We start from the raw sequence: 23618 nt of genomic DNA, 5'->3' as shown, positions 1-23618 counted from the left end.
CTCACGACTCTCAAGCAAAGCAAAGCCGACATTTCTCGCGAATCAGAGAAAGGAGAAAGAAAAAAAAAAGAACGAAAAAGAAAAAACTAGAAAGCATATTACTGATTCTCTAATGATCGACCCATTTTTCCTTACACTTTCCATTTTCTTTTCTTGAATAATGCTCTTCAATGTAAGGCATCTGCTTTCTCTTATAGTTGTTTGCTTTTTTTTTTTTTTTTTTTTTTTTTTTTTTTTTTTTTTTTTTGCATTTTCCTTTCTGGTTGGTTGCACAGCAAAATGCATAAAAGGAAACAACTTGATGGGAAAAGTTTGAATCCTTGATTTGTTTCTTTTATGTTGTTAAATTTTCAGTTGTTTTCTTGCTTTTCTTTTCTTTCTCAATTTGCTGATGAACACAAAATATGAATAAGTGAACTAAACTGGGCGGCTCCATTAGTATTCAATTGAAGCATCTACTGCTTTCTTTACCACTTTCTTCTGATTTTGTATGTTTTCTCAGTATCCAAACAAAAAGAATCGAGTGTAGAAGTGATCTCATTCTGAAGTTTTTTCTGGGTCATTGCCATATTAGAAGAAAAGGTTGTTTGAAGGTGAGTGATAATGACTAGGTTTTCAGTGCTGGCATTGGTGGCCCTAGTGTGGGTGTCATGGTGGGCAGCTATGGCTGAAGAAATAGAGTACATGAAGTACAAAGATCCGAAACAGCCGGTGGCGGTTCGGGTTCGGGACCTTCTTAGCAGAATGACTCTTGAAGAGAAGATTGGCCAGATGACACAGATTGACAAGAGTGTTGCCAATGTCTTGACATTGAGAACTTACTCCATTGGTAATTTTTAATGTTCGTGCCTCTATTGGCTTAATTTTCTGTGCATTGCTTGGTTTGTGATTGTGTATGTTTCTATGTGATTTTGAAGAAATATTTATTTATTTATTTATTTATTTGTGGGTGTAACATCCATTTTATTGCAAATGATTCAGTTTGAAGTTTTGTGTGAAATGCGGGTTCTTTCTATACCTGCAAAGCTTTTTACCTTTTTTTTAAGTAAAGACTTTTTGGAATAAATCATTCACCTTATAATAATGTTGTGTACTTTGGCCCCATCTTTCTTAAATTCTCCAATGTATGTCACTAAATTGTTCTGTTTTCTTTTCATTGATCTTATCCATTTAAAGTCTAATAAAGAGATATCACTCCTCTATTTTTGCCTTTAAATATCTGAATCCATTTCACATTCTGCGACTATGTTACTTTTTATGACATGAACCCAAAGTCAAAACGGTTTTTGGGGCGTAATGTATGTTTTACTCTGATTTATTTTCTTCTCCATACCATTCATTTGAGCGAAGCACATGAAAGGGTACTAGAAAAAGGAAATACGGTTATGGCGAGGAAAATAAATCAGAGTAATAGACATTCACATTTACTAGCTACGCAGGACGAGAAGTAACCGTCTTCACTTCTTTAAAAAGTAAGAGATTAAAAATTGGCAAAGTCATGGCATTGAATCAGTGAAATACAAGATGGAGTTTGGATTTTGCAGGGAGTGTATTGAGTGGTGGAGGCAGTGCACCGCTCCCTGATGCTAGTGCTGAGGACTGGATTAACATGATAAACGAATTTCAGAAGGGGGCTCTCTCTAGTCGTTTGGGTATACCGATGATTTATGGCATTGATGCTGTGCACGGGCACAATAATGTTTATAATGCTACAATATTTCCGCACAACATTGGGCTCGGAGCTACGAGGTAAGTAGAAATTGATCTAAATTCATTGTTAGAGTCGTTTATACTTGACAAATCTTTCCCAAAATAATGTGTTCTCCAACATAAATAATTCTGATTACATCTCTTTTCACTGGGTCTATGAAACGCTCTAATTTCCATAGAAAATACTGACAAGAGTTTTGTTCTCATAAGCACTATCCAACAGAAAATTTCAACGGGGTTTTTCTATTAACTGCTTCTTTAGTGCAAAAGTTTCAGCTAGTTCTGACTGTTGAGGTACTTTTATCATCTTGCCTATTCAGGGATCCTGACCTGGCTCGGAGGATTGGTGTTGCTACTGCTCTTGAAGTCAGAGCTACAGGCATTCCGTATGTCTTTGCTCCGTGCATTGCGGTAACCTATATTCGAACTTTGTTTCTGTACTTCCTACAGTTATGCCAAGCCTTCCTTACACCTGAAACCTTCTATGTAGGTCTGTAGAGATCCAAGATGGGGTCGGTGTTACGAAAGCTACAGTGAGGATCACAAAATTGTGCAAGAAATGACAGAGATCATTCCGGGTTTACAGGGAGATATTCCTGCTAACTCTCGAAAAGGAGTTCCATATGTTGGTGGAAAGTATGATTCCCCATGCAAGATAAAGATCACTTCTTTTGCTGCTTCTTTCCTTTTCTGTTTTGCTACTGTGTTATCGTGTTTACAATTGTTTTTGTGTTTGTTTTTCTCATTTTCTTCTATAGAAAACCAAAAACATACTTACTTACCACTGATGTTTATGCAATTATGGCTCTTATTGCTTTATTTGTTCTGTTCTTTTAGCTGCACATCATATACATTCTGCTAATTTTACTCTAATGATTCTTAGTTTTTAAACTCTTTTTATCTACAGGACTAAGGTCGCTGCTTGCGCAAAGCACTTCGTAGGTGACGGTGGGACAGTGAAGGGCATCAATGAAAACAATACTTTACTCGACATGCATGGCTTGCTTAGCATCCACATGCCTGCATATTCTGATGCAATTATTAAGGGTGTCTCAACGGTCATGGCTTCCTACTCCAGCTGGAATGGAGAAAAGATGCACGCAAACCGTGAGTTGATCACTGGATTCCTCAAGGACACCCTTAAATTTAAGGTTATTGATTTTATATTTTACATGCTTATTGAGGTTATAGCATGGTAACTCGTAGATGATGTTGTGTCTTTCTATAAGGAGCAAAATTCAACAAAAAACGGAATTGCTAACCTGGCTGTTAACTTCCTACTGCTTTCAAACGAAGGTTTCTCGTGTAAAATAAAGTTAAATTTGATTTCAATTCTCGCTATCTTTATTGGCTACTACTATATCTTACCTAAAATCTTAAACGGACGTCTCTCATTTATCATGCTAAAATCTTATGGCTATGGCCCTTCTCAAGTATGATTGCTCCAGATATGCCCGAAACGCCTACACTCTTATGTTAAATTTTTTAATCAAGTTTCACTGCTTCTTTTTACCTTTAAATGATTTCATTTATTTCGCACTTACATGTAATATGGGAAAGTTCCACCTGGCATTTCCTTGTTGAATTCTGAAATCACATTTTCTTTTCCTAAGAATACTTGAGAATTCTCAGCCAAGGATCTTATATCAAAACAGACCAGGTCAACGTCAAGTCCCAGTCAGTATTACTTGATGAGAGATGTGAAACAACGATATTAAGATTCCAACTTTCGAACTTCTTTATTTTGTTTCTTATCATTATAAAGTAGGGGCTTCTTTGACTCTAATTGTATCTGGCCAGCATTGATTCTCATTTTCTCTTGCCAAACGGTTTGTCAAAACTCAGGGTTTTGTCATCTCAGATTGGGAAGGAATTGACAGGATTACTTCTCCACCACATTCAAACTACTCATATTCTGTCCAAGCTGCAGTTGAAGCAGGAATTGACATGGTTAGTGGCTAACATTGTTCTCAACTAGAAAATTGTTGTATGGAAGTCATGTTTCTGCTGCTCTTAACCAAATTTTTTAAAAACTTTGCTTCTGTTTTAATGTTTCAACAGGTTATGGTCCCTTTCAACTACAGTGAGTTCATCAATGACCTCACTAACTTGGTTAAGAACAACGTCATTCCAATTGATAGAATTAACGATGCTGTGGGGCGGATTTTACTCGTTAAGTTCACCTTGGGTCTTTTTGAGAACCCGCTGGCTGATTTTAGCTTAGTAAATGAGCTTGGAAGCCAGGTTAGTTTATCAGAAAACAACCATCACCATTTCAAATTTTCTAGCACCCATTCAATTTTATAACAGACCTTTTGATGGATTAAAAGGAAAGAAGGGAACTAAACTCATCAAAGTTCAACAGCGAAAATTTATGTAAAATATATCAACTTCTTTGCTATTCAATGTACTAAAAGGCTTTGGTTTTAGGAAAAATTGACTTTCATAGTTGAATGAATATATGCTACTCCATTAGGCACACAGAGACTTGGCAAGAGAGGCAGTTAGAAAATCACTTGTGCTTCTGAAGAATGGGAAAAACGAAACTACTCCGTTACTCCCCCTTTACAAGAAGGCTCACAAGATCCTGGTTGCTGGTAGTCATGCTAATAATTTGGGTTACCAGTGCGGTGGCTGGACAATTTCATGGGAAGGATTTAGTGGAAACAACAGTACAAGGGGTATTCTCCTTTTTTGTTCTCGTAATCCACATATAAGAGACTTGTATTCACACGGAACATTCCAAACACCACTTTCATAAGGAAGAATTTTCTTTTACTGTTAAAGGTTTTGGGACTTTAATCTGTGAGGCTCACAAGATCCTGGTTGCTCGTGACAAATAATAGGACTTGATGTGTGAGAACCTGTAGACTTTTTTGCTGTACTTGGTCATCACTAGCATTTCATAGTTTTGCATTCTTGAAGAAACAGTTACTATGTTACTTTGGGTGATTTAGATTTCTGTATGTCATATTTGAGATCCATTGCAAGTTCTTAAGCATTTGAGTACAAATATTATCTGCAGGAATACAATAGTTTTTATTCCATATTGTAGTTGTAGGGTCTTATCCTCAAAGTGTTGAATTTATGTCCAAATACCCTTTAATTATTCTAAGATTCTTGATTCCAAAAACTAGACTAGCAATGACGGTGATGGTAGCAATGACAGTGATGGACTTCCTTTCCATGATGTGCAGGAACTACAATCCTTGATGCGATTAAATCAACAGTTGATCCAAGCACAGAGACCGTCTACAATGAGAACCCTGATGCTGATTTTGTCAAGTCCAACAACTTTGCCTACGCAGTTATTGTTGTTGGCGAGCACACTTATGTTGAGACCCTTGGCGACAGCATCACACTAACAATGGAAGATCCCGGGCCTACTGTCATCAGCAATGTTTGTCAGAGTGTCAAGTGTGTGGTTGTCATCATTTCTGGCAGACCTATTGTGATTGAACCGTATCTTTCCCCCGTTGATGCCCTAGTGGCAGCATGGTTGCCGGGCACTGAAGGCCAAGGAATTGCTGATGTCCTTTTCGGGGACTATGGATTTACTGGGAAGCTGCCAATGACATGGTTTAGAACTGTAGATCAACTTCCAATGAATTATGGTGATCCGCACTATGATCCGCTCTTCACTCTGGGTTTTGGACTCAAAACTGAGTCAGTTACGGAGCTTGTAGCAAGGTAAGTTTCTATGAAAAAGTTTTTGATGTGTTTAGTTTCTACTATTTTCTTCCCACCCATTATTTGCTCTGATGGCAATTCCTTCGATTGAATTAGCAAAAACATAACTGCCCAAGGATGTGCTTGTTCAAACCCAAAGAAATTGATATTTGCAATCTTATTTAGCTGATAAAGTTAATAATCACCACTATTTTCTTCATTCTTGGTCACAACGTCATCACCTTCAGCACCATAATCATATTGTTTTCGTTATTATATATATAAAAAAAAAAATAAAAATAAAAATAAAAAACTAGTCAATGGCTTGGGGCAAATTCCTGGTGCCTTTTTTCCTTTTTTGGGGTACATTTTGTTTATGTTGCCTGAGTTTCAATGTCACTTTTGACTGGTAATATTCATGAAAGAGCTTGGTTTCTTGTAAAAGTACGTAGTAATTGGTTGATTGTGCTGTGTAGGTCAACCTCAGCTGGTTGTGCTGGAAGGCCATACGCTCTCCTGGTCATGTTTTCTCTAATTATCAGTTTATGCTTAAGAGGTATGTCTATATATTTATCAAAATATTTCATCTTGACGAATGGTTTTCTCTGTTTTTTTTTCCCCTGTTGCACCTTTTTTAACCTAAGTATACAGGAATTTCAAATTTTATATATAGAGCGTTGCTGTACGTTAAAAGCCATTTTCTTGAAAATGGTCGGTCAATAATCGATTGATATAAACTAAATATTTAACCAATTTCAATCAAGAATTTACCAATCGAGCCTTGATTTGGTGGCCGATCGCTGATTCTGATTGATCGGATTCGATTGACCAGCGCATTAGCCATTCTAATGGCCGGCCACCTAAATTCTCTTATTCTTTCATCGTGCACATTGTCTTCTTTGTTCACATAAAGTTGGCTTACTTTGGTTGTTTTAAGTGCAGGGTGATGAAGTTTTGAGCAGCAGCCTACAACTTAACAAGATTGGATTTTTGGAGGATTTTGTTGGTTGATTTATAGCTCTTAGTAGGCCACCTCCTTCCAAATTATTTTTCATTATTTATATATTTTTTAGTCCAATTGAATAGGATTAGCTTTATTAGCTCATCAACGTTCTGGGCTCATTGTATTAGGAGTACGACCAATGTTATTATGGTGACAAAAACCTTTTGAGCATTTATTATATCGAGGCCATTTATTTCTCTACCCATCACAATACAACATTATCATTGTTTCACAATTTCCCTTTTAGAAATTTTAGAAAATTATCTTTTACAGTGTGGTAATTATTTATCTCGTACGACCTTTCAGATCCTTAGCCGTGATTCGTGAACAAAGTAATTTTATAGAACTTAGGGTGCGTTTAGTTGCAGTGAAGAATGATAATGATAATAGAATAGAAAATAAAATTACTTTATTTGTTTAGTTGTAATTTTAAGAATATTATGAAATGAAACATGAATATTTTCATGTTGACAAAATTACTCTTGTATTATATATAACACTAATATTTTATATATTGATCATATAATATATAAAATATAATATAATATAATAAAATTATATAATTATGATATAAAATATAATAATATTAAAATGGTTAATATAATTATAAAATATTGTAAAGTATATTATAAGATTATATAATAAATAATAATATTTCAGTTATCATATAATAAAAAATTACAACTATATTATATTATACTATAATATAATATATATAGTTACAAGATAATATATAATTATTATATTTAATATAATACAATAAAACTATTATTATATAACACATGATATAGAATATAATAATATTCTTAAAATGGTTAATATAATCATAATATTATAAAACATTATTGTTTCTTATATAATATAATAATATGATATAATATAATATATATAGTTACAAGATAATATATAATTATTATATTTAATATAATACAATAAAACTATTATTATATAACACATGATATAGAATATAATAATATTCTTAAAATGGTTAATATAATTATAATATTATGAAATATATTATAAGATTATATAATAAATAATAATATTTCAGTTATCATATAATAAAAAATTACAACTATATTATATTATATTATAAGATATAATTACGTCATAATATATAATATATTATTATAGAATATTAAATACATATATTTTAATTTATAGCTATATTATAAATTATATTATTTTATATCATATTATTATAATTATATTATAATATTTTTAGTATATATTATATTATATTACATATTATAAGATATAACAAATATAATTTATTATCATTATATTATAATATTGAAGGGTAATTATGAAAAAAAAACAATGAAAAGAGTTTGGAATGTTTATTCCTCTCATGTAATGAAAAAATGATGATTCATCCAAAATGAATGAATGACTATTCCTTTTGAATGACTATTCTTTTCTTATAAATCCAACTAAACATCAGACGTAAGTTCTATTTCAATTTATTCATTTCCTTTCTACCCAACCAAACGCACCCTTACAAATGAAATTTGAATTGTAAATCCCTTTTCAAAGAGGCTTTGGATCAGCAATTGAGAGTGAAAAATGAAGTAACAATCGAATAGAATATGCTGCGATAACAAAGTCGTAGCATAAAAATGATTTGATAGATGTGAGGTCTTAAATTCGAGTTCCATATAGAAGTGCTTGAGATTATTTTTAAACTACCAGTTTGTTCTTCAATATCTCTTGGTAGGGGTTGAGATAACGAGATTTGACTTCTGATGCAAGTAACTATGGTTCAATGGCCACCTTTCTCAACTTGTGAGGAGGGCCCTTTCGGTCATGCCTAGAGGTAGTTACGGTTGCTCGGCTGCTATAGGGCCTAGAGGACCTCGATATCTCTTTAATTCATTTCCCTCTTTTGTTCCGGATCTCTCATCACCTTTGGGGGCTATTTTACTTGTGATTTTGTGGCGATTGGCGACACCCAAAAGAAGAGGACGGCACAAATATGATATCTTATATGATTTTGTACAATTTAATTAATCTTTAAACGTGTGTTTTGTAAGACTAAAAGAAAACTTCAAACTCTGTCACCCATTAGTGTTTCCTTCTTCCTTTCAGTTTTCCACATTTTGTTCTATCATACTACCAAAAGGAGAGGAATCTAATATCCTTGCTCATTAACTGTAAGTTTCGCTACTGAAAGATGGATATTCCTAAAACAGTCTCTCTTTTATTATAATATTATTATTTATGAATTTTGTTTTGAATCATCTGTATTCCAGTTTCATTATTGTTTTTTGACTTTTCGCATCTAAGAAGAATTTATTCACGAAAGGACACATTATTTTTGTCGACGTTCTTTGACCTCTACAAAAGAAAAGGTAGTACATATGAACAGGATAGCTTTTACAATGACTCAAAAAGTAACGTTTACAATCCAAGTCCATAAAAATCATATAATCATGTAATGAGGTACATACATGAGGGCAATTATAATTGTCATCTTGGTCATGATCTCAAGTAGTATAATCCTAGATGTGCAAGCGCAAATGAATCTTCCAAACGTTGATATGGCTACTCCGACAAAACTTCATTTCAGACAACAAAAAGAATGCAGATTAAAGGCACGTAATATTTGCAGAGAGAAATCAGATCCGACAAAATTTTTGCAATGTTACAAGGATAGTTACGGAAAATGCAAAGCAGAAAAGCTTAAAAAGCAATAAGGAAGTGAAGACCAAGACAAAAGGTATCGTAACCATACTCTCTTCTGTCGTCATGTACATTACAAACACATATAAATATATATATATATATATATATATATAGGCTTTTTTCTTACCGACAATAAGTTATGAAAACATAACATTATAATTATTAAACATAACACCGACGTTAGAAAAAAATAATACAATATTTAGATGATTAAACTTTTTTGTATTACTTCTCTCTAACGTTAATGTTACGTTCAATAATTATCATATTACGTTTTCATAATTAAGTATTACGACGGAAGTACCCCACTAGAGGGACTGAAAAAACCTATATATATATATATATATATATTACTCAATGTAATAGACACATATATATTTGATTTCATATATTCATTTAACAGTACTTTGTATATAACAGGAGGTCGTTTGAGTGATTTCATTAAGCCTTAAGGGGATATTATTTATAGTAACTTTAGACTCTGTGATACATACAATATAAACGTTAAGGGCACATAAGTCATGAGTTCTCGGAGGACATTCTCACTTATTGTAGTACCATATCATTTGCTTGAAACCTAGATAAGTAACCCTTATTTAATTTCATTAGTTATATACTTATAAGCTTATCTGAAAGATCTTATGATTTATATACTCGTACAAAATCTACCCAATATGACTGATGCCTCTTATAATTATGTTTTATTTATATCCTTCAAGCATGAAAATGTACGTGCATGCTATGAATTTATGAGAATACATCTTAAGTTGCATATTATTAGAATATTATATGGATTATGATATACATACTAATTGCAATAAATAGTCTATTTTATATAATAAAGAGTTTTTTGAAGTTGGACATTTCGTCATCAAAGATTCTAGTTAGATGTTAGGGCTTTACTGTGTTCCTTCTTTCTGAAGAACCATTTATCATTATGTCGTGAAGAATGTATTTCTAATTAAGAAAAGATATATTATATTCATAAAAATTCAGCTTTATCATTTCAGAAACTAATGGCAATAGTTTTTTAGCTAATTAAATCATCAAACTGAGAGTCTTAGGCCTTGTTTGGTTCAACAACTCAAATTGTTGATTTAGTTTGAGTTGTGGTGATTTTAATTGTGATTTGAACCGGTATTTAAATACGTAAATATATTGTAATTTGAATTGAGTATAAAATCCGAAATGCGTTTGGATAAAGCATTGAAAATTGTCATTAGAGTTTTATAACAAATCTTATAAAATCTCATTATAAATGACATTAAAAAATATGCATTATGGTTGGGCATTTGTTCCTCTCTTCATTATGCACAAAAAAAAAAAAAAAAAAAAAAATCATCTCAATCGAAATTTAAACAAAAAAGTTATGATATTTTTAAACTTGAAGTTAAAGAGAGAAAAAGTAGAATCGAGAATTGTTAGACTGTAGACAACAATGGATTGTTAGAATTTACGGGAGGGTGCATTCTAAAATCAAGAGTTTGATCTTTATTAATGATTCGAATTGTCATTATTTAGTTATCTACTAAATATCAATTTCAATCCTAAACTACCATTTGAATTGAATTGTTGGGTTAGAATACTAAGTGAAATTGGCAATCTTCATAAGCTAGAGAACTTGACTCCCATATTTAATAATCTTAATGGCTCCATTCCACCAACTATTTTCAACATTTCCACTTTGAGATGAATTATTCTGTCTTGAGTAATATTAAAGACACCAATTTTAATTTTAATTTTTGTGTACTAATTGATGTTGGATGTGAGTTGTCATTTTTTTATTACCAGATGCAATCTCTTATTATTAATTGACGTAATAATATTTTTAACACTTACTAACGTAAAAATGACAAATATGGTAGCCATATTTGCAGCAGCATCGCCGACGTTACTGATCCTCTCCCATCTTATGTGCTTCATTCATTTTGGTGTTTATAATAATCTTCAAAGTTCAAGCTGAACTAATTTTCTACGAATATAAACGTGACTTTTTATTAAATCATGGCCTTTCTTTTAACAAAATAGAAACGTGACTTTTTTTTTTTTTTTTTTTTTTTCCCTCTGCTGAAAAGTCGGTACCATTATTAATTTATAACATATGTAGAAATGAGTTTGTTGATGTATATTCACTTTTCTGCTAAAAGATGAATGTAAGATTCCGTTAGCTAGAACCTAATTTTCCTCAAGTACCTCCAAGTGGCTCCTCTATAAGAGTCATATAATCTAATAGAGTCAAGCCCTTCTGAATAAGATCATTCTCATTTTCTTTCCCCTATTTTCTTCACTACTTGGCTGTTTTTCATTAACAATAACAAAGAAATACAAAACAGTCACTAGTCTCCAACAAAATCAAAAAGTACAAGATATAGCTTCGGATGTATCTAGCAGTACTCAGTCAAATTGCATGCTACAAAAATAAGAACCCTGATATGAAGTAGGATGATAATATCAAATGAGAATGCAACAAAGTCGTTGCCCAAACGACATTGATTCCGCCACTAAAATCAACAGCAAGTCCCTTACGACTAGAAAGATAGGTAAAAAAAATAAGATGCCATTGAAGCTGCAAATAGAGTTGAAACATATTCACATGAATAGGTGGATGCTGACCTTGTTAGCAACCTAGAACAGCCAGGTATCAGGGTGCTTTACATCCGGGCCGTCCAACCATGTCTGATGCATATGTAACCACACCAACGCATTTGGTACATCAGCCTACAAAAAACTATGCAAGAAAACGTGACTATAATGATTACAAGATTCAGATACTTCTCTAGAACATACACGTAGCATTTCAAGGAGGAGCCAAGGACATGACATTTTATTGGATTGTGATCAATTTAACAATGTAGTTATACCTTTGAACTTATTAAGATTGTTGTCAAACAGCAATACCGCTCTGCCCCTGCAATAACAAGTTGAAAACTGATAAGTATAAATGAATATAAAAAAGAAGCTACAAGGACGTGTTTACACGCAAAGACAGAGAGAGAAAAGGGACGGATCATCATAAAATTAAAATTGATCCGCAAAGCAGCACGCTAAAATTTCACCGAATACCCAGATATTTTAAGTATCAAAATTCAGATGGCAATTAATAAAGAAGTGAAGAACAGATCAGTTGTCATGCCACAATGAAATTAAAAATGAAATAACGCGGCAGTTCGACAACTTTTTTCTGGAATTTGTTATTTGTGACACTGGAGATTTCAAGCATAATTTCTGTGCCGTCACTTTCAATTTATCAGGTAAGGCACTTCACTCTTTGATCAATCATGTTTGGTCCTCTCATTGTTTCCTCGTTCCTAGTGGCAGCACTAATTTTATCTTCATTCCAAGAACCAAACTACATTGAGGATTTTATTTGTATAACAAAAGTTACAACAAAAATCCCAAAGTGAAGTCTCACCGAATGATTCCCACTTATTGCACTTCACCAGCCATGAGCCTGAGCCAATTTGTGCTGACGATACTCGATCTACCCATACCTTGTATTGTTTTCCCTGCCTGTCCCCGTGTAGCCTTTCCATTGTGTCTATGCACTGGTGAATAGACCACTCAGTTCCCGATGGATGGATGAATGAACAGAGGGGGTACTTGCAAGAAAGAAATTCCAACATTCACCAAATAAGTTATTAAGCCATAACACAGAGTGTAGAAAACATGTTAGTTGTCAAGATTTACAAAATGGAAAACTTTGTAATAAGAACTAAATCACAGCATTTTTGGATAGCAAATTTGCTGACCCCTTTGAAGTTCTAAAAAAAAAAAAAAAAAAACAGGTAATCATAAGACTTATTCATGAAGTGTGGGAACAACAAATTCTACCTTGTAAAAGCAAGAGCCTAACATTATAACTTGAAAAGAGAGAGAATAAAGAACGAAAAGGAACATAAAAAAAATGCAGAACAATACTTCATAATTGAAAACCTCAAGCTGGCAAAATGACTTTCTTCTTAATATATATTTCTTTCATTTACAGAGAATAAACAAAGCATGATGGAACTATATTATTGAAAGGCGAAAAGTCAAAAGTATGAAGTAGAGAATTTTTATTTTATTTTATATTATATTCTTTATTTTTTTTCTTTTATTTTTACTTTTGTGCTCAAATGTTGTATATGGAAAAGGAAGTAAAATAATTGCTCTACGAAAGAGCTGAAATCCACCTAAAGAAACCCTGTCCTAGTTTCCTAACAAAAGGGACATACAAAACCTGATCAAAGCCGTATAAGTTTTAGTTCATAGCTCCATTCTATTCATTTTTCTATATATATATATAGAAAAATATATATAACATTTTTCAGCGCCATTCATTGTATTTAACATTTCACGTGACTGAGAATTTCTAAATCACCCTTATACAAATGTATAGTACAAGGGCATGCCAAAGGCTACTGATTGACGATTAAAAGGATTATGTTTTGTATTTTTTTTCCAGAAACAAAAAGATAAAACTTACAAACATTGATTTCAGTTTCTGCAAATAATGCTCAGACTTCTGCACTTGTGCACACCTCCATCTCTCGTAAAACAAATAAAAATTCACTACTTCATAAACAGGATTGACATTTTCTCCATTCCACTTTTGAAAGTCCATAATGTCTCTTGGAGATACATTTGGACCAAGACCAAACCTACCAATCGCTTCTATGATTCCCGCTGTGCATCTCTGAGTTGCATGAATTATTTTAGGATTGCTTTTCATGTTTTCTAAATGCCACTGCAAAAGTTCCTCCTGTGCATTACTGACCTGAAAATCAAGAAATGAGACAGCTCGATACCCGATAATACAATTTGAAATTACAACTTATGAAAAAAATATGTAATCAGTGAACTGAGAAAACAAAATGATGTAAGCATACAAACCATCACGCCATAGACTTCTGGAATGCTGAACAGTTCTGTGTCGTTGCCAGAGTCACCACAAACAAGAGTGTTGGCAGGTGGTTTTCCATCGGATTCAAGTTTCTTCAGCAGATATGCAAGGGCCTGCCCTTTTCCAGCACCTCGCGGTAAAACGTCCAAAGCAGTGCCACTGCTATAAATTATTTTTATATCTAACTGACCAAATATTGATCAAGATTAGGAAGACAAGTCACTCTAATTTAAAGGATATTTTTGAGCGATGAAACACAAATTAATGCAAGTGGGCTACCAAAGGAAATTGAAAAATATTCTAACCATGTCGTCTAGATGGACAAACCAAGTCTTACCCCTCTTTTCTCTAAACGCTCAGATAGAACATCTATTATTCTCTGCGCATTAACCTTTTCTACAAAAAAGCTAACCTTGGCAGGGCGTTGATCTATCTCTGCCTGCAATGATTCCACATAAGAATTGAAAATTATTAGCAAATATTGACCTTAAAATCTGAGCATAAAGACCACCATCCCAAAACTTCCTAAACATGTTAATTCAGACTGTTCTTTGTAGTTAAAACAATGGTCTGGAACTCATTCCAAAAGAAAATTATACCAATTTTACGTTTTCACAATTCCAACATCGTAGGAGAGATGTTCCCATCTCTCTCATAAGTAGCACTCATGCCCCCACATTTCAAAATTATATAGAAACTTGCAGGAGTAATGCTTGTAATGCCATGGCCAAAATTACAATTTTGTAAACACAATTGCACATAAATACTTGGAGAAAGCATTAAAGCTTGTTTCAAGAGCAGCTTTTCTGTCAAAAGTCGCCAAATACGACTTTTTCAAGAAAGCTCTTTTGAGAAGACTTTAAAACTTATTCCAAAGTTTCAATAAAACTTTATAAAACATCATTCTAATGTCTCTAACTTTATAAAACTTCCTCGAAAGCTATATAATTTTTATCGTTTCTTCTATCGACTAAATGCATATAAACAAAAGCAATGGCAGAAAAGGGTCATCCAATAAAAAATTAAAAATTGATTAAATGAAAACATTTTGTCACGACCATTTCAATGGAATCTTGCAATTAGGATCAGAAACTGACCTGGGGAATAAGCTCAGGAAATTTGGCGGTTTCTTCAACGACGATGTCTCTGTTCCACTTGCGACTCAGAATCTCTTCCCAACCAGCATCGACCAGCATTGCGTCGCCATAGGCAATCTCAGTGCCGACCGACATGACGGCGATATCGGGGGTCAAGAGGGGCTTCTCCTTCCTCAACTGTTTGTAAGAAGCCGGCGATCTTCCGGTTGAGAAAACCAGAAGAGAGTCGTGGCGGTAATGGGCTTCCCATAGAGCGTTGAACCGGAGAAGAGAGACGTCTTCTGGGTCTTCGTGGTCGACCTGAAAAACAAACAAAGCACCCATGAGAAGAAGAAAGAAGAAGAAAGGAAAAATGGAGAGATGTTACCATGGTGGAATCGAGATCTGAGACGATCATGAGACGTGCTGAGCCATTGAGACGGTCCATGCTACCATGAGAGTTTCTCTGTGATTCCCAAGAAAATGGGAAAAAAGCTCATGTATTAATCCCAGAAGCCAAGTGTTGGGGACAGCAGGGAATAATGCTTATGCTTTGCTTTGTACGGAATCATTTGATTGGGGGTCTTATTGTGGAGGGTAAGAAGGTAAATGCACATAGAAAAACCGTGAAGATAACAAAGGAGGAGAAATAAATAGGGAAGATAGTAACGCGTTAGGAAAATTCCTTTGTGATGTAGACAATTATTTAACGAGGTTTATGTGGTTTGATGGATATGGCGAATCGAGTTATTCGGAAGTAAAAATGATTATGTAATGAATTTTTACGTGAGAACGTGTAGTAAAAAATTAAATTTAAATTTTTATGAGAAAAAATATTGTAATAAAAAATTAAATTGTAGTTTGAATCGCGAATCTAATGCCGCAATGTATCTTGAACTTGGAATTCAATAGAAATGTGGATAATATGAAAGTGGAAAAGCAAAGCAAAGCAATTCGTCCTCACTTTAATTTCTAGCCACAAACGTGCATTGCCTAAGCCATTCTCAACTCGTGTAATAACGTTCGAAGCGTACCCCTTGAGTCTAACTAAATATCACAATTTTCCTTAGAGAAATAGTAAAAAATAGGCCAATATAAAAAGCTTAAGAAAGTATATAGACTAATTTTTAATTATAAAAATTAATAGGTCATAACTTGTCAAGTTATGGCTCATAACCAGATAAATTATGGACAAACTTATCAAGTTATGGTTCATAACCAGACAAGTTATGGACAATAACTTGTCAAGTTATGGTTCATAACCAGATAAGTTATGGACAATAACTTGTCAAGTTATGGTTCATAACCAGATAAGTTATGGACGAAAATAGTAATTTGGCCTATTGATTAACTTATATAAACTATTGGCCTATTAATTTTAATTCATCTCAAGTCTTAGCCTATTTCTCTCTTTCTCCCTTTTCCTTATAATCAAAATGTATTCTCTGCGTCTTCAAACTATTCCAAAATTATCTACTGAGTTATATAAACTCTTGAAGACTTTTAACAGGTTAAAATTTTTGAAATACCAAAAGCATCCTTAATAAGTCATTATGTACCTATTAGATAGGTTGAAATTTTGCATACACTCTCATATAAGAGGTGAATTTGTCTATTCAATGCATTTAAAATCCTAAAAAATTAGGAATTTGTAAAAAATCAAAATATTGCACGATATGCACATGACTATTTTATTTTAATTTTTTTGAAATTTATTTTCGATATTAGGATCAGGAATCAAGATTTTTTTGACTCCGTTCATTTCACCGATTTGAGTTTTGCTATAATAAAAAGCTCTCAGAAACAGTCACATCTAACTTTTTTGCTACAGTAAAAAGCTCTCACATAAAATCGCATCTCAACTCGAATTAAAAACTCGAATCAGCGAACTAAACGAGCCATTGTGTTTTGTTTTCGTGTTTGTGTAAATTATTTTTAAACTATTTTTGTTAAGGTCCAAATTATCATTTCTTGAAAACTTCTTAAAGCTATGGTGCTCGAAATCTTTTGTTTTAGAAATTAAAAAAAAAAACACACTAGTGGAAGGGAAAAAAAGAAAAAAGATTTAACAAAGCCATCATTAAAACATTTCAGTGCAGTAAAAAAAAAATTCGTGAAATCGAGTCATTTGAAGTCCCAACTTTTCACGATAATTGTTAATGTCGTGAAATTTGCCCGTAGAATGTCATGCAGTTGGTTTCTAAAATCCCGTCATTATAAGTCTTAAAAAACCGTATTAATTAGCCAAAATTATTTTGTTGCTCAAACAATAAATTACCTGATTATTCAGAAATCATAAAACTATCATCTTAATAACCATAACTCAAATCTAAATCCATAAACAAAATTTCTCAACAAAATATAACTAACCCAAATTCAAATAAAAAATCCATAACAAAGTTTCTCAACAAAATATAACTTAACACAAATCTAATTAACTAAACCATAAACATAACCCAAAAAAATCAAAGTCCAAACAGCGATTTCTCGAAAACCATGGTGAAAATTTCGTCATAATTTATTATGATTAATCTTTTAATTTGTAATAGTGACATGATTTTCTTTAAATACTGTTATCTTGTGACATCAATTTTTGGCCCTCTTTTTTCTACATCTAGAAAATATATGGAATGAGAGCCTTTACATTCTTTGGAAAATCCTCAAACTTTGAAAGGTACCATTGCCTAGTAGCAAAACTCCTTCCCACTAAGTAGAACATTGTGCCTAAAGCTACAGAAAATGAATGCAGCGTTTGAGAAATAAAAGAGAAGCCCACAAATTCTATGATCTCGAAAAGGTAATGCGGGCATATGACTTGGCCGAAGAGACCCCACTTTGGAATCTTATACTTTTCGTCACCTTTTTTTCTCAGTTGGGAAAGAAGATAATGGTGGTAGAAATTCCCAGTTATCCCTATCAGAAACATGAAAAGTCCAATGTATTTCAGGTCAATTTGAGGCTCTGCAAGCCCTTGTGAAAGGTGTTGAGCATATATCATGGTTGTTGTGGACGTTAAGTAACTCAGAGAGATGATAATTGCAGTTTTGAGAACCATATTGCCACTGTATTTGTGAACATATAGAACCTGCATATATGCATGGTCAATATAAAACAGGAGTTAATAGGATGAGTCTCTTTCTCACTCTGTATTCACTGATTGATATGCGAATTTTAATTTCTATTTAAATAATAATATATCATGTTTTTAGAGTTCATATGTCAAACAGTGAATATAAAGAGTGACAGAAAGAGCGACGTTAGCATTTCTCAGGCATGTTATCCACAAACTTCACCTTGAGAGAGAATGAACTTATTTTAACATTAATGTATGGTAAGAGTAATTGCAAATAGAAAAGGAGGGAAAGGCAAAATATCAAGGTGAAGAAAATAAAAAGAAATGTGTCAAGTTTTTCTTTTATACAAATAACAAATGAGGTGATATTTTGACATGCTATTTGTTGTTTCAAATATTTTTTCTTGCTTTTTTTTTTTCTTTTTCAATGTTGGGGGATTAGGAAATGGTAGGCTAGCTTCATGAATTTACAACCTCATTCCTTTCTAAATTTCTCTTTAACAAACAGTCCGAGATTCTCTTTTCTTCTTTAAAATCCCTCCCTTAAGTTTGATTCTCTCTCTTTTTCGCCCCACCAAACATTGGTCCATTTTCTATTGTAACGATGTTAGACGAGGTGCATGACAGGAAACTTAGACAAGATTTTTTTTTTTTTTTTTTTTTTTTTTTTAAAAAAGGGGGGGGTGATAGGAAAATTTGAAAAAAATTTTTTTTTTTTTTTTTTTTTTTTTATAAGAAAGGGTTTGGTGTTCAGAAAGAAAAGATATTAGAAAATCGCAATTTTCCAAAGATTTTTGTATGTTCATTTTTTTTTCTCTATCCCTTCATTTTCCTTCTTACCTACCAAACAAATTGTTAATTCAAATTGAACTATTTTCTTTAAAGAAAAAATATATCAATCCCAGTCCTGACTTGAAAGGAGCAATTATAGAACATAATAATCTATTACTTACACCAGAACCAAAAAAACAAAAACAAAAAAAAAACAAAAAAAAAACAAAAAACAAGAAAAAAAAAAAAAAAAAAAAAAACAAAAAAAAAAAAAAAAAAAAAAAAAAAAGACTAAAAACATAAGCAAGAAATTAGAATCTAACATCTAAAAAAATAAAAATTAAAAATTAACTCTCATACTCGTCACAAAAACATGCTTTAATTTCAACCATTTCCCACTTAATTATCTGCTTGTAAAATATTCTATATATATATATATATATATATATAAATGGTACCTCAAAAATCCTCTTGAAAAAGTGAAGGGCAAGGGCTGAATTGAGCAGCAGAAGTCTGAGATTATTCTCATGAGGAAAGACGAAGAACAACGCCGCGCTCGCAAGAAATGCAGGAGTATAGCAAATCAGCATGCCCCTTCTACTACCTACCTTTCTTTGCCCTAATTTTTTCGAATATTTCTCAGAATTATAACCATTACTACTATTATTATCACCATTGTTGTTGTTGTTGTTGCCAACATGCCAAAACTTTGAATACTGTAAATTCTGTCCCCTCGACTCCGAGAAACCATTGAGGGCAAACGACGGCAAGTTGATGAGCGACAATGCGTTTAGGAATAGAGAAGGAGGTGGCGAGAATGCAACTTTCAGTATTATGGACTCCATTTGTGTTAAGTCTCTACTGTCTTCTCTCTCTTCCAAAGAAAAACAATAAATAAATAGCAAATTTTTTTTTCCCCTCTTTTTGAGGTTATAAATAGCTTAAACTTGTAACAAAAGGAAAGGATTTTTTGAAACCCCAAAATATTTCTGGTGGAGTGCAGATTTGTGGACGCTAACGGTACACGTTCGGAGATAGTAATGGAGACTTATGCTCCTTGGGTTTTTTTTTTTTTTTTTTTTTTTTGGGGGGGTTTTTTTTTTTTTTTTTTTTTTTTTGGCGTGTGTTTTATTTTTATTTGTAGCCATGAGACGATAATATTCATCCTTTAAACTCTACTTTGACAAATTGCTTTTGAACTTTTAATTATAGCAATTAAGCCCTTAAACTTGTTAAGCGTGGGCAATTTGTTCTAATTTAACCGACTTTGTTCTATTACCACTTTAAACGATGATTAATTTAGACCACGTTACAACAGTTTGACAAATTTAAGGAGTTAATTAAAGAATTTAAAAGCTTACGTACGGCGCAATTTTTCAAAGTCCCAAAAGTTTAGGAGGGTAAAAAATGACAATAATCGTATATAGTTTTAAATTAGAATCATTGTTACTTTCACTTATGCACCAAACTATGTCGATCATCACATCTATTTCTCCTAGACTTTACAAATTGTCTCATTTTTCATCTTCTGTTTTCATCTTCTATATTAAAATTTTAGGAAATATTTCACAAATTTCCTAGGAAGTTTGACCATAATTTTCAAGCTGTCTCAAAACCATCCGATATTCTATTGGTTTTTCATTGTTTAACGAGCAATTCATCTCAGTTGAATCCAAAGAAAAAGAGCTAGGCCTAGTAATGAAGCAAATCGAAGATGGACTCTTTACATAAACGCTATAAATTCTTGGTTTGGACTAACTTATGCCATAATATATATATATATATATATGTTTGTAGTGGTTGGCCTTCTAGAAGCTTTATAATTATATATATATAGGTATATTTTAAATACCAAGTATACCTTTAAGATACTAACAGATTATCGTTGTGATACTAGCCGGTATCCACATATAATCTGATGGTATGCATTTGATGACATCAAAAATTAAGGTCTCGTACATTTTATCGATTCGAGTTTTCAGTTCTAGATTTTTACAGTAAAAAGCTCTCAAAAAATTTCATATCTTTTTTTTTTTTTTGCTACAGTAAAAAGCTCTAAAAAAATGTCACATCTAAACTCGAATTCGCAAAGCGAACGAGGCCTAAGTTATTATACTGTTAGAATTTGACGTCCAAGATCCTATTGAATTTTCTTTATAAAATATTTGTCTAAATTTTTTAATTCTTTTCAAGTCGTGCTTACTGAAACAATGAGAGCTTGTCTTGGTATTTTACTAAAATGCCCTATTTAACAATATCACATGCCTTGCACTTGAATTAATTCTGTTAAAAATTTAACAGAAATGACCAAATTGTCACCTCTTAAAGAGGTTGGGGGTTGTTTTGTTAAAAAAAATATTAGAGACCAAACTGTCACCTATTAAAGAGGTTGAGAACCATTCGTGCTAATAACCCAATAATATATTTTTATTTTTTACGTTTTTCCGGATACGGAGATTTGTAGAGAAGGTCCAAACAACCTTCCTTTATTTCCTCTTGAGCTAAACAACAATCACCTTAGTGGAATTTAACATTCCAATGCTTCTTTGATGGTGTCAGTTTTATTATTCAACTGATTGGAGTTTTTTTCTTTATTCAGATAAGTCAATCTTTCTTACACTTTGTTTATATTGATTATGATTTATGTTTTTTGTTCCTTTATTTATAATTCTCAATTTTCCACATTCAGCTTGATGCCTCTAACAATTTTTTAATCTTTAATCTTAATCATGTCTTATTTCTTTTTTCAAACAGTTAAAAAAACTTTTGTGTTGTGGTTTTTAACATCACATAATTTATTCTTACTCATTATTTAAATAAAAAAAGACATTAATAATTAAAGCCCCATTTATTTCGTTGATTCGAGTTTAGAATTCGAGTTTTTCTACAGTAAAAAGTTCTCACAAACAATCACATCTAACTTTTTTGCTACAGTGAAAAGCTCTCACATAAAGTCACATCTCAACTCGAATTAAAAACTCAAATTAACGAACTAAACGGGCCCTAAATTTCTTTCAACCATGGATTGTATCTATTTTTAGATACTTTCCGTCTACTTAAAAAAAGTTGTGGTCCTACATTAAAGCTCAAGTTAAATATTCGTGTAACAATCGGGGAACTTTCTTTTTTTCTTTTTTTTTTTGGCTGAATACTCGGAGAACTTTCTTGGAGTTATTTCTTTCTCAAAAAATAGAGTATGGCCTTCTCCCAAAAACGTCAAACAATATTAATAGTTTGACTTAGTGAGATAAGAGTGTTATCCTATGTTTGCTTCTATAGGGTTTTTTTCTTGCTCCCGCAAATTTGTTGGCTGGTGTCGTGTTAGCTTAATTTGTTAGGATTTTTTTTTTGACAGAGCCTCTCTATCAGTATAATTAGTTTCTGACTGTTAAATTTAATTAAAATAATATCATATTAAAAAAATATGTAAAATAAATAGTTTTTTTTTATATAAATATGACAGCTAATACCTTTCGCTCAATGAGAAAATGAGTTAGATTCTACAGGATCAAACTTATGGCACTTAAGGAATGATGGAAATGAAGAAAATCAAAAAAGAAAAGAGAGGGAAAAGTAATAAAAAAAAATAAGTAAAGTAAATAAAGAAATAGAAGAGCACAGATTCCAAATGAATGAAAAAGTGACTGAATTGGTCTTAATTACTCTTCGGAACGGAGTGGAAGAAGGGAAGAGGTTCTCGAACGAAGAAAAGGATCCAATGACTTCAAAAGAATTGAACGAGGAGCCGAGTAACAAATTAATGATAATTCGTTTTCTTTGATTTTTACCGGAGAAACTCCCAACTTGTTAAGAAAGATAAAAAAAAAAAAAATTTATATGGTATCTCGGAACTTTCTTGGAGCCATTTTTTTCTCAAAAAATAGAGCATGGCTTTGTATAAAAAAAGTCAAACAATATTGGTAGTTTGACTTAGTGAGATGAGAGTGCTATCCTATGTTGGCTTATAGAGATTTTACTTTATTTTTTTTGCTAAAAAAAGCAATAGGCAAAAAAAAAATAGTGGATTCAAAAAATAAAATTTAATAAGTGACTTAAAAATACAAAATAAAAATAAGAAAAAAATAATTGAAATGTGCGTTTCAATCACAACACGTGTCTAGTTAAATATGTCTGCATGGGAAAAATAAGTCTTTTAAAGAAGGACACTGTTGAAAAATTAACTACCAAAGAATTTTTAAGGGGAGAAAAATAAGGCATGACAAAAAGAAAAGAGGAAATGTACAGAAGAAGAAGAAATAGAAGGCCAATAGGTGGTTTCCTTAGAAATTAAGTATAAAAGGGACCATGACCAAAAAAGAAAAAAAGACCCCTTAAATAAGGATATATTCAAAGGAATTATTTAAAAAAAAGGTGAGAAAAAAAGGTATATGAAAGAAGGATATTGTAAAAAAATAAACTGTGAAAAATATATGAACGAAAAAATAAAAAAGGCAATAAGTGAAAAAAAGGAGAAGAAAAAATAAAAAAGGAAAAAGTTAAAAAGTTAAAAAGTTAAAATGAAGAAGAAGAAGGAGAAGAAAAAAATATGTGGCGCGTTTGGAACTCATTCTAAAATGATTTTATTTTTTGTATGAAAATGAAAGTGAAAACGTTTTCAATCTCATACAGAAATCATTTTTAAAAATACTTTTGGTAGTTTTATCAAGAGATTATTTTCAATATAAAAAAACTCATTAATGTTTCTCTTTCTCTCTCTGCTCGAGAGAGGAGAAAACGAAAATAAAAAAT

The 23618-nt window shown here is 32.2% G+C and overlaps 3 protein-coding genes across 6 annotated transcripts; 1 reads left to right on the top strand and 2 right to left on the bottom strand.

Moving 5' to 3' along the window:
- On the top strand, nucleotides 1–6611 carry LOC21403136 (beta-glucosidase BoGH3B). 2 transcript variants are annotated; one of them, XM_024170519.1, is made up of 12 exons: nucleotides 1–172; nucleotides 503–829; nucleotides 1545–1749; nucleotides 2031–2121; nucleotides 2201–2346; nucleotides 2618–2861; nucleotides 3556–3660; nucleotides 3772–3954; nucleotides 4187–4391; nucleotides 4908–5400; nucleotides 5856–5935; nucleotides 6322–6611. In XM_024170519.1, exons 2-12 carry the CDS (start codon nucleotides 604–606, stop codon nucleotides 6324–6326), a joined length of 1983 nt encoding a protein of 660 aa, XP_024026287.1. In that variant the 5' UTR covers nucleotides 1–172; nucleotides 503–603; the 3' UTR covers nucleotides 6327–6611. The 2 variants fall into 2 exon arrangements, with proteins under 2 accessions (XP_024026287.1, XP_024026286.1); XM_024170518.1 differs by having other exon boundaries at nucleotides 6317–6611.
- A 2126-nt stretch (nucleotides 6612–8737) lies between these two features.
- On the bottom strand, nucleotides 8738–15537 carry LOC21403135 (sucrose-phosphatase 2). Of its 3 annotated transcripts, none has more exons than XM_024170471.1 (9): nucleotides 15414–15537; nucleotides 15047–15346; nucleotides 14287–14388; nucleotides 13940–14134; nucleotides 13533–13823; nucleotides 12480–12666; nucleotides 11929–11975; nucleotides 11681–11785; nucleotides 8738–8940 (listed from the first exon to the last, which is right to left on the bottom strand). In XM_024170471.1, exons 1-8 carry the CDS (start codon nucleotides 15471–15473, stop codon nucleotides 11693–11695), a joined length of 1275 nt encoding a protein of 424 aa, XP_024026239.1. In that variant the 5' UTR covers nucleotides 15474–15537; the 3' UTR covers nucleotides 8738–8940; nucleotides 11681–11692. The 3 variants fall into 3 exon arrangements, with proteins under 3 accessions (XP_024026239.1, XP_010103975.1, XP_024026240.1); XM_010105673.2 differs by lacking the exon at nucleotides 8738–8940 and adding an exon at nucleotides 11148–11595; XM_024170472.1 differs by lacking the exon at nucleotides 8738–8940 and having other exon boundaries at nucleotides 11726–11795.
- Nucleotides 15538–17601: 2064 nt separating this feature from the next.
- Nucleotides 17602–19752, bottom strand: LOC21403134 (3-oxo-5-alpha-steroid 4-dehydrogenase 2). The gene is made up of 2 exons (XM_010105672.2): nucleotides 19328–19752; nucleotides 17602–18110 (listed from the first exon to the last, which is right to left on the bottom strand). The coding sequence occupies exons 1-2, from the start codon at nucleotides 19712–19714 to the stop codon at nucleotides 17640–17642; spliced, it is 858 nt and encodes a 285-aa protein (XP_010103974.1). The 5' UTR covers nucleotides 19715–19752; the 3' UTR covers nucleotides 17602–17639.
- Between the last annotated feature and the right edge of the window lie 3866 nt (nucleotides 19753–23618).

Source organism: Morus notabilis, unplaced genomic scaffold (genome assembly GCF_000414095.1).
Source record: "Morus notabilis unplaced genomic scaffold, ASM41409v2 Scaffold1333, whole genome shotgun sequence".
In the NCBI taxonomy this organism is placed as follows: domain Eukaryota; kingdom Viridiplantae; phylum Streptophyta; class Magnoliopsida; order Rosales; family Moraceae; genus Morus; species Morus notabilis.
This window is presented reverse-complemented; position numbering and strand designations above follow the sequence as displayed.

Bases quoted from the DNA above. Each gene is read 5' to 3' on its own strand.
- LOC21403136 (XM_024170518.1), top strand. From the start codon at position 604: ATGACTAGGTTTTCAGTGCTGGCATTGGTGGCCCTAGTGTGGGTGTCA. The intron at 2,122-2,200 runs GTAACCTATATT...CCTTCTATGTAG, and splicing joins TCTTTGCTCCGTGCATTGCG to GTCTGTAGAGATCCAAGATG. The intron at 2,862-3,555 runs GTTATTGATTTT...GTCAAAACTCAG, and splicing joins AGGACACCCTTAAATTTAAG to GGTTTTGTCATCTCAGATTG.
- LOC21403135 (XM_024170471.1), bottom strand. From the start codon at position 15,473: ATGGACCGTCTCAATGGCTCAGCACGTCTCATGATCGTCTCAGATCTC. The intron at 14,389-15,046 runs GTCAGTTTCTGA...GAATCATTGCAG, and splicing joins TTCCTGAGCTTATTCCCCAG to GCAGAGATAGATCAACGCCC. The intron at 14,135-14,286 runs GTAAGACTTGGT...ATATTTGGTCAG, and splicing joins AGCGTTTAGAGAAAAGAGGG to TTAGATATAAAAATAATTTA.
- LOC21403134 (XM_010105672.2), bottom strand. From the start codon at position 19,714: ATGGAGTCCATAATACTGAAAGTTGCATTCTCGCCACCTCCTTCTCTA. The intron at 18,111-19,327 runs GTACCATTTATA...GCATATATGCAG, and splicing joins TTTTCAAGAGGATTTTTGAG to GTTCTATATGTTCACAAATA.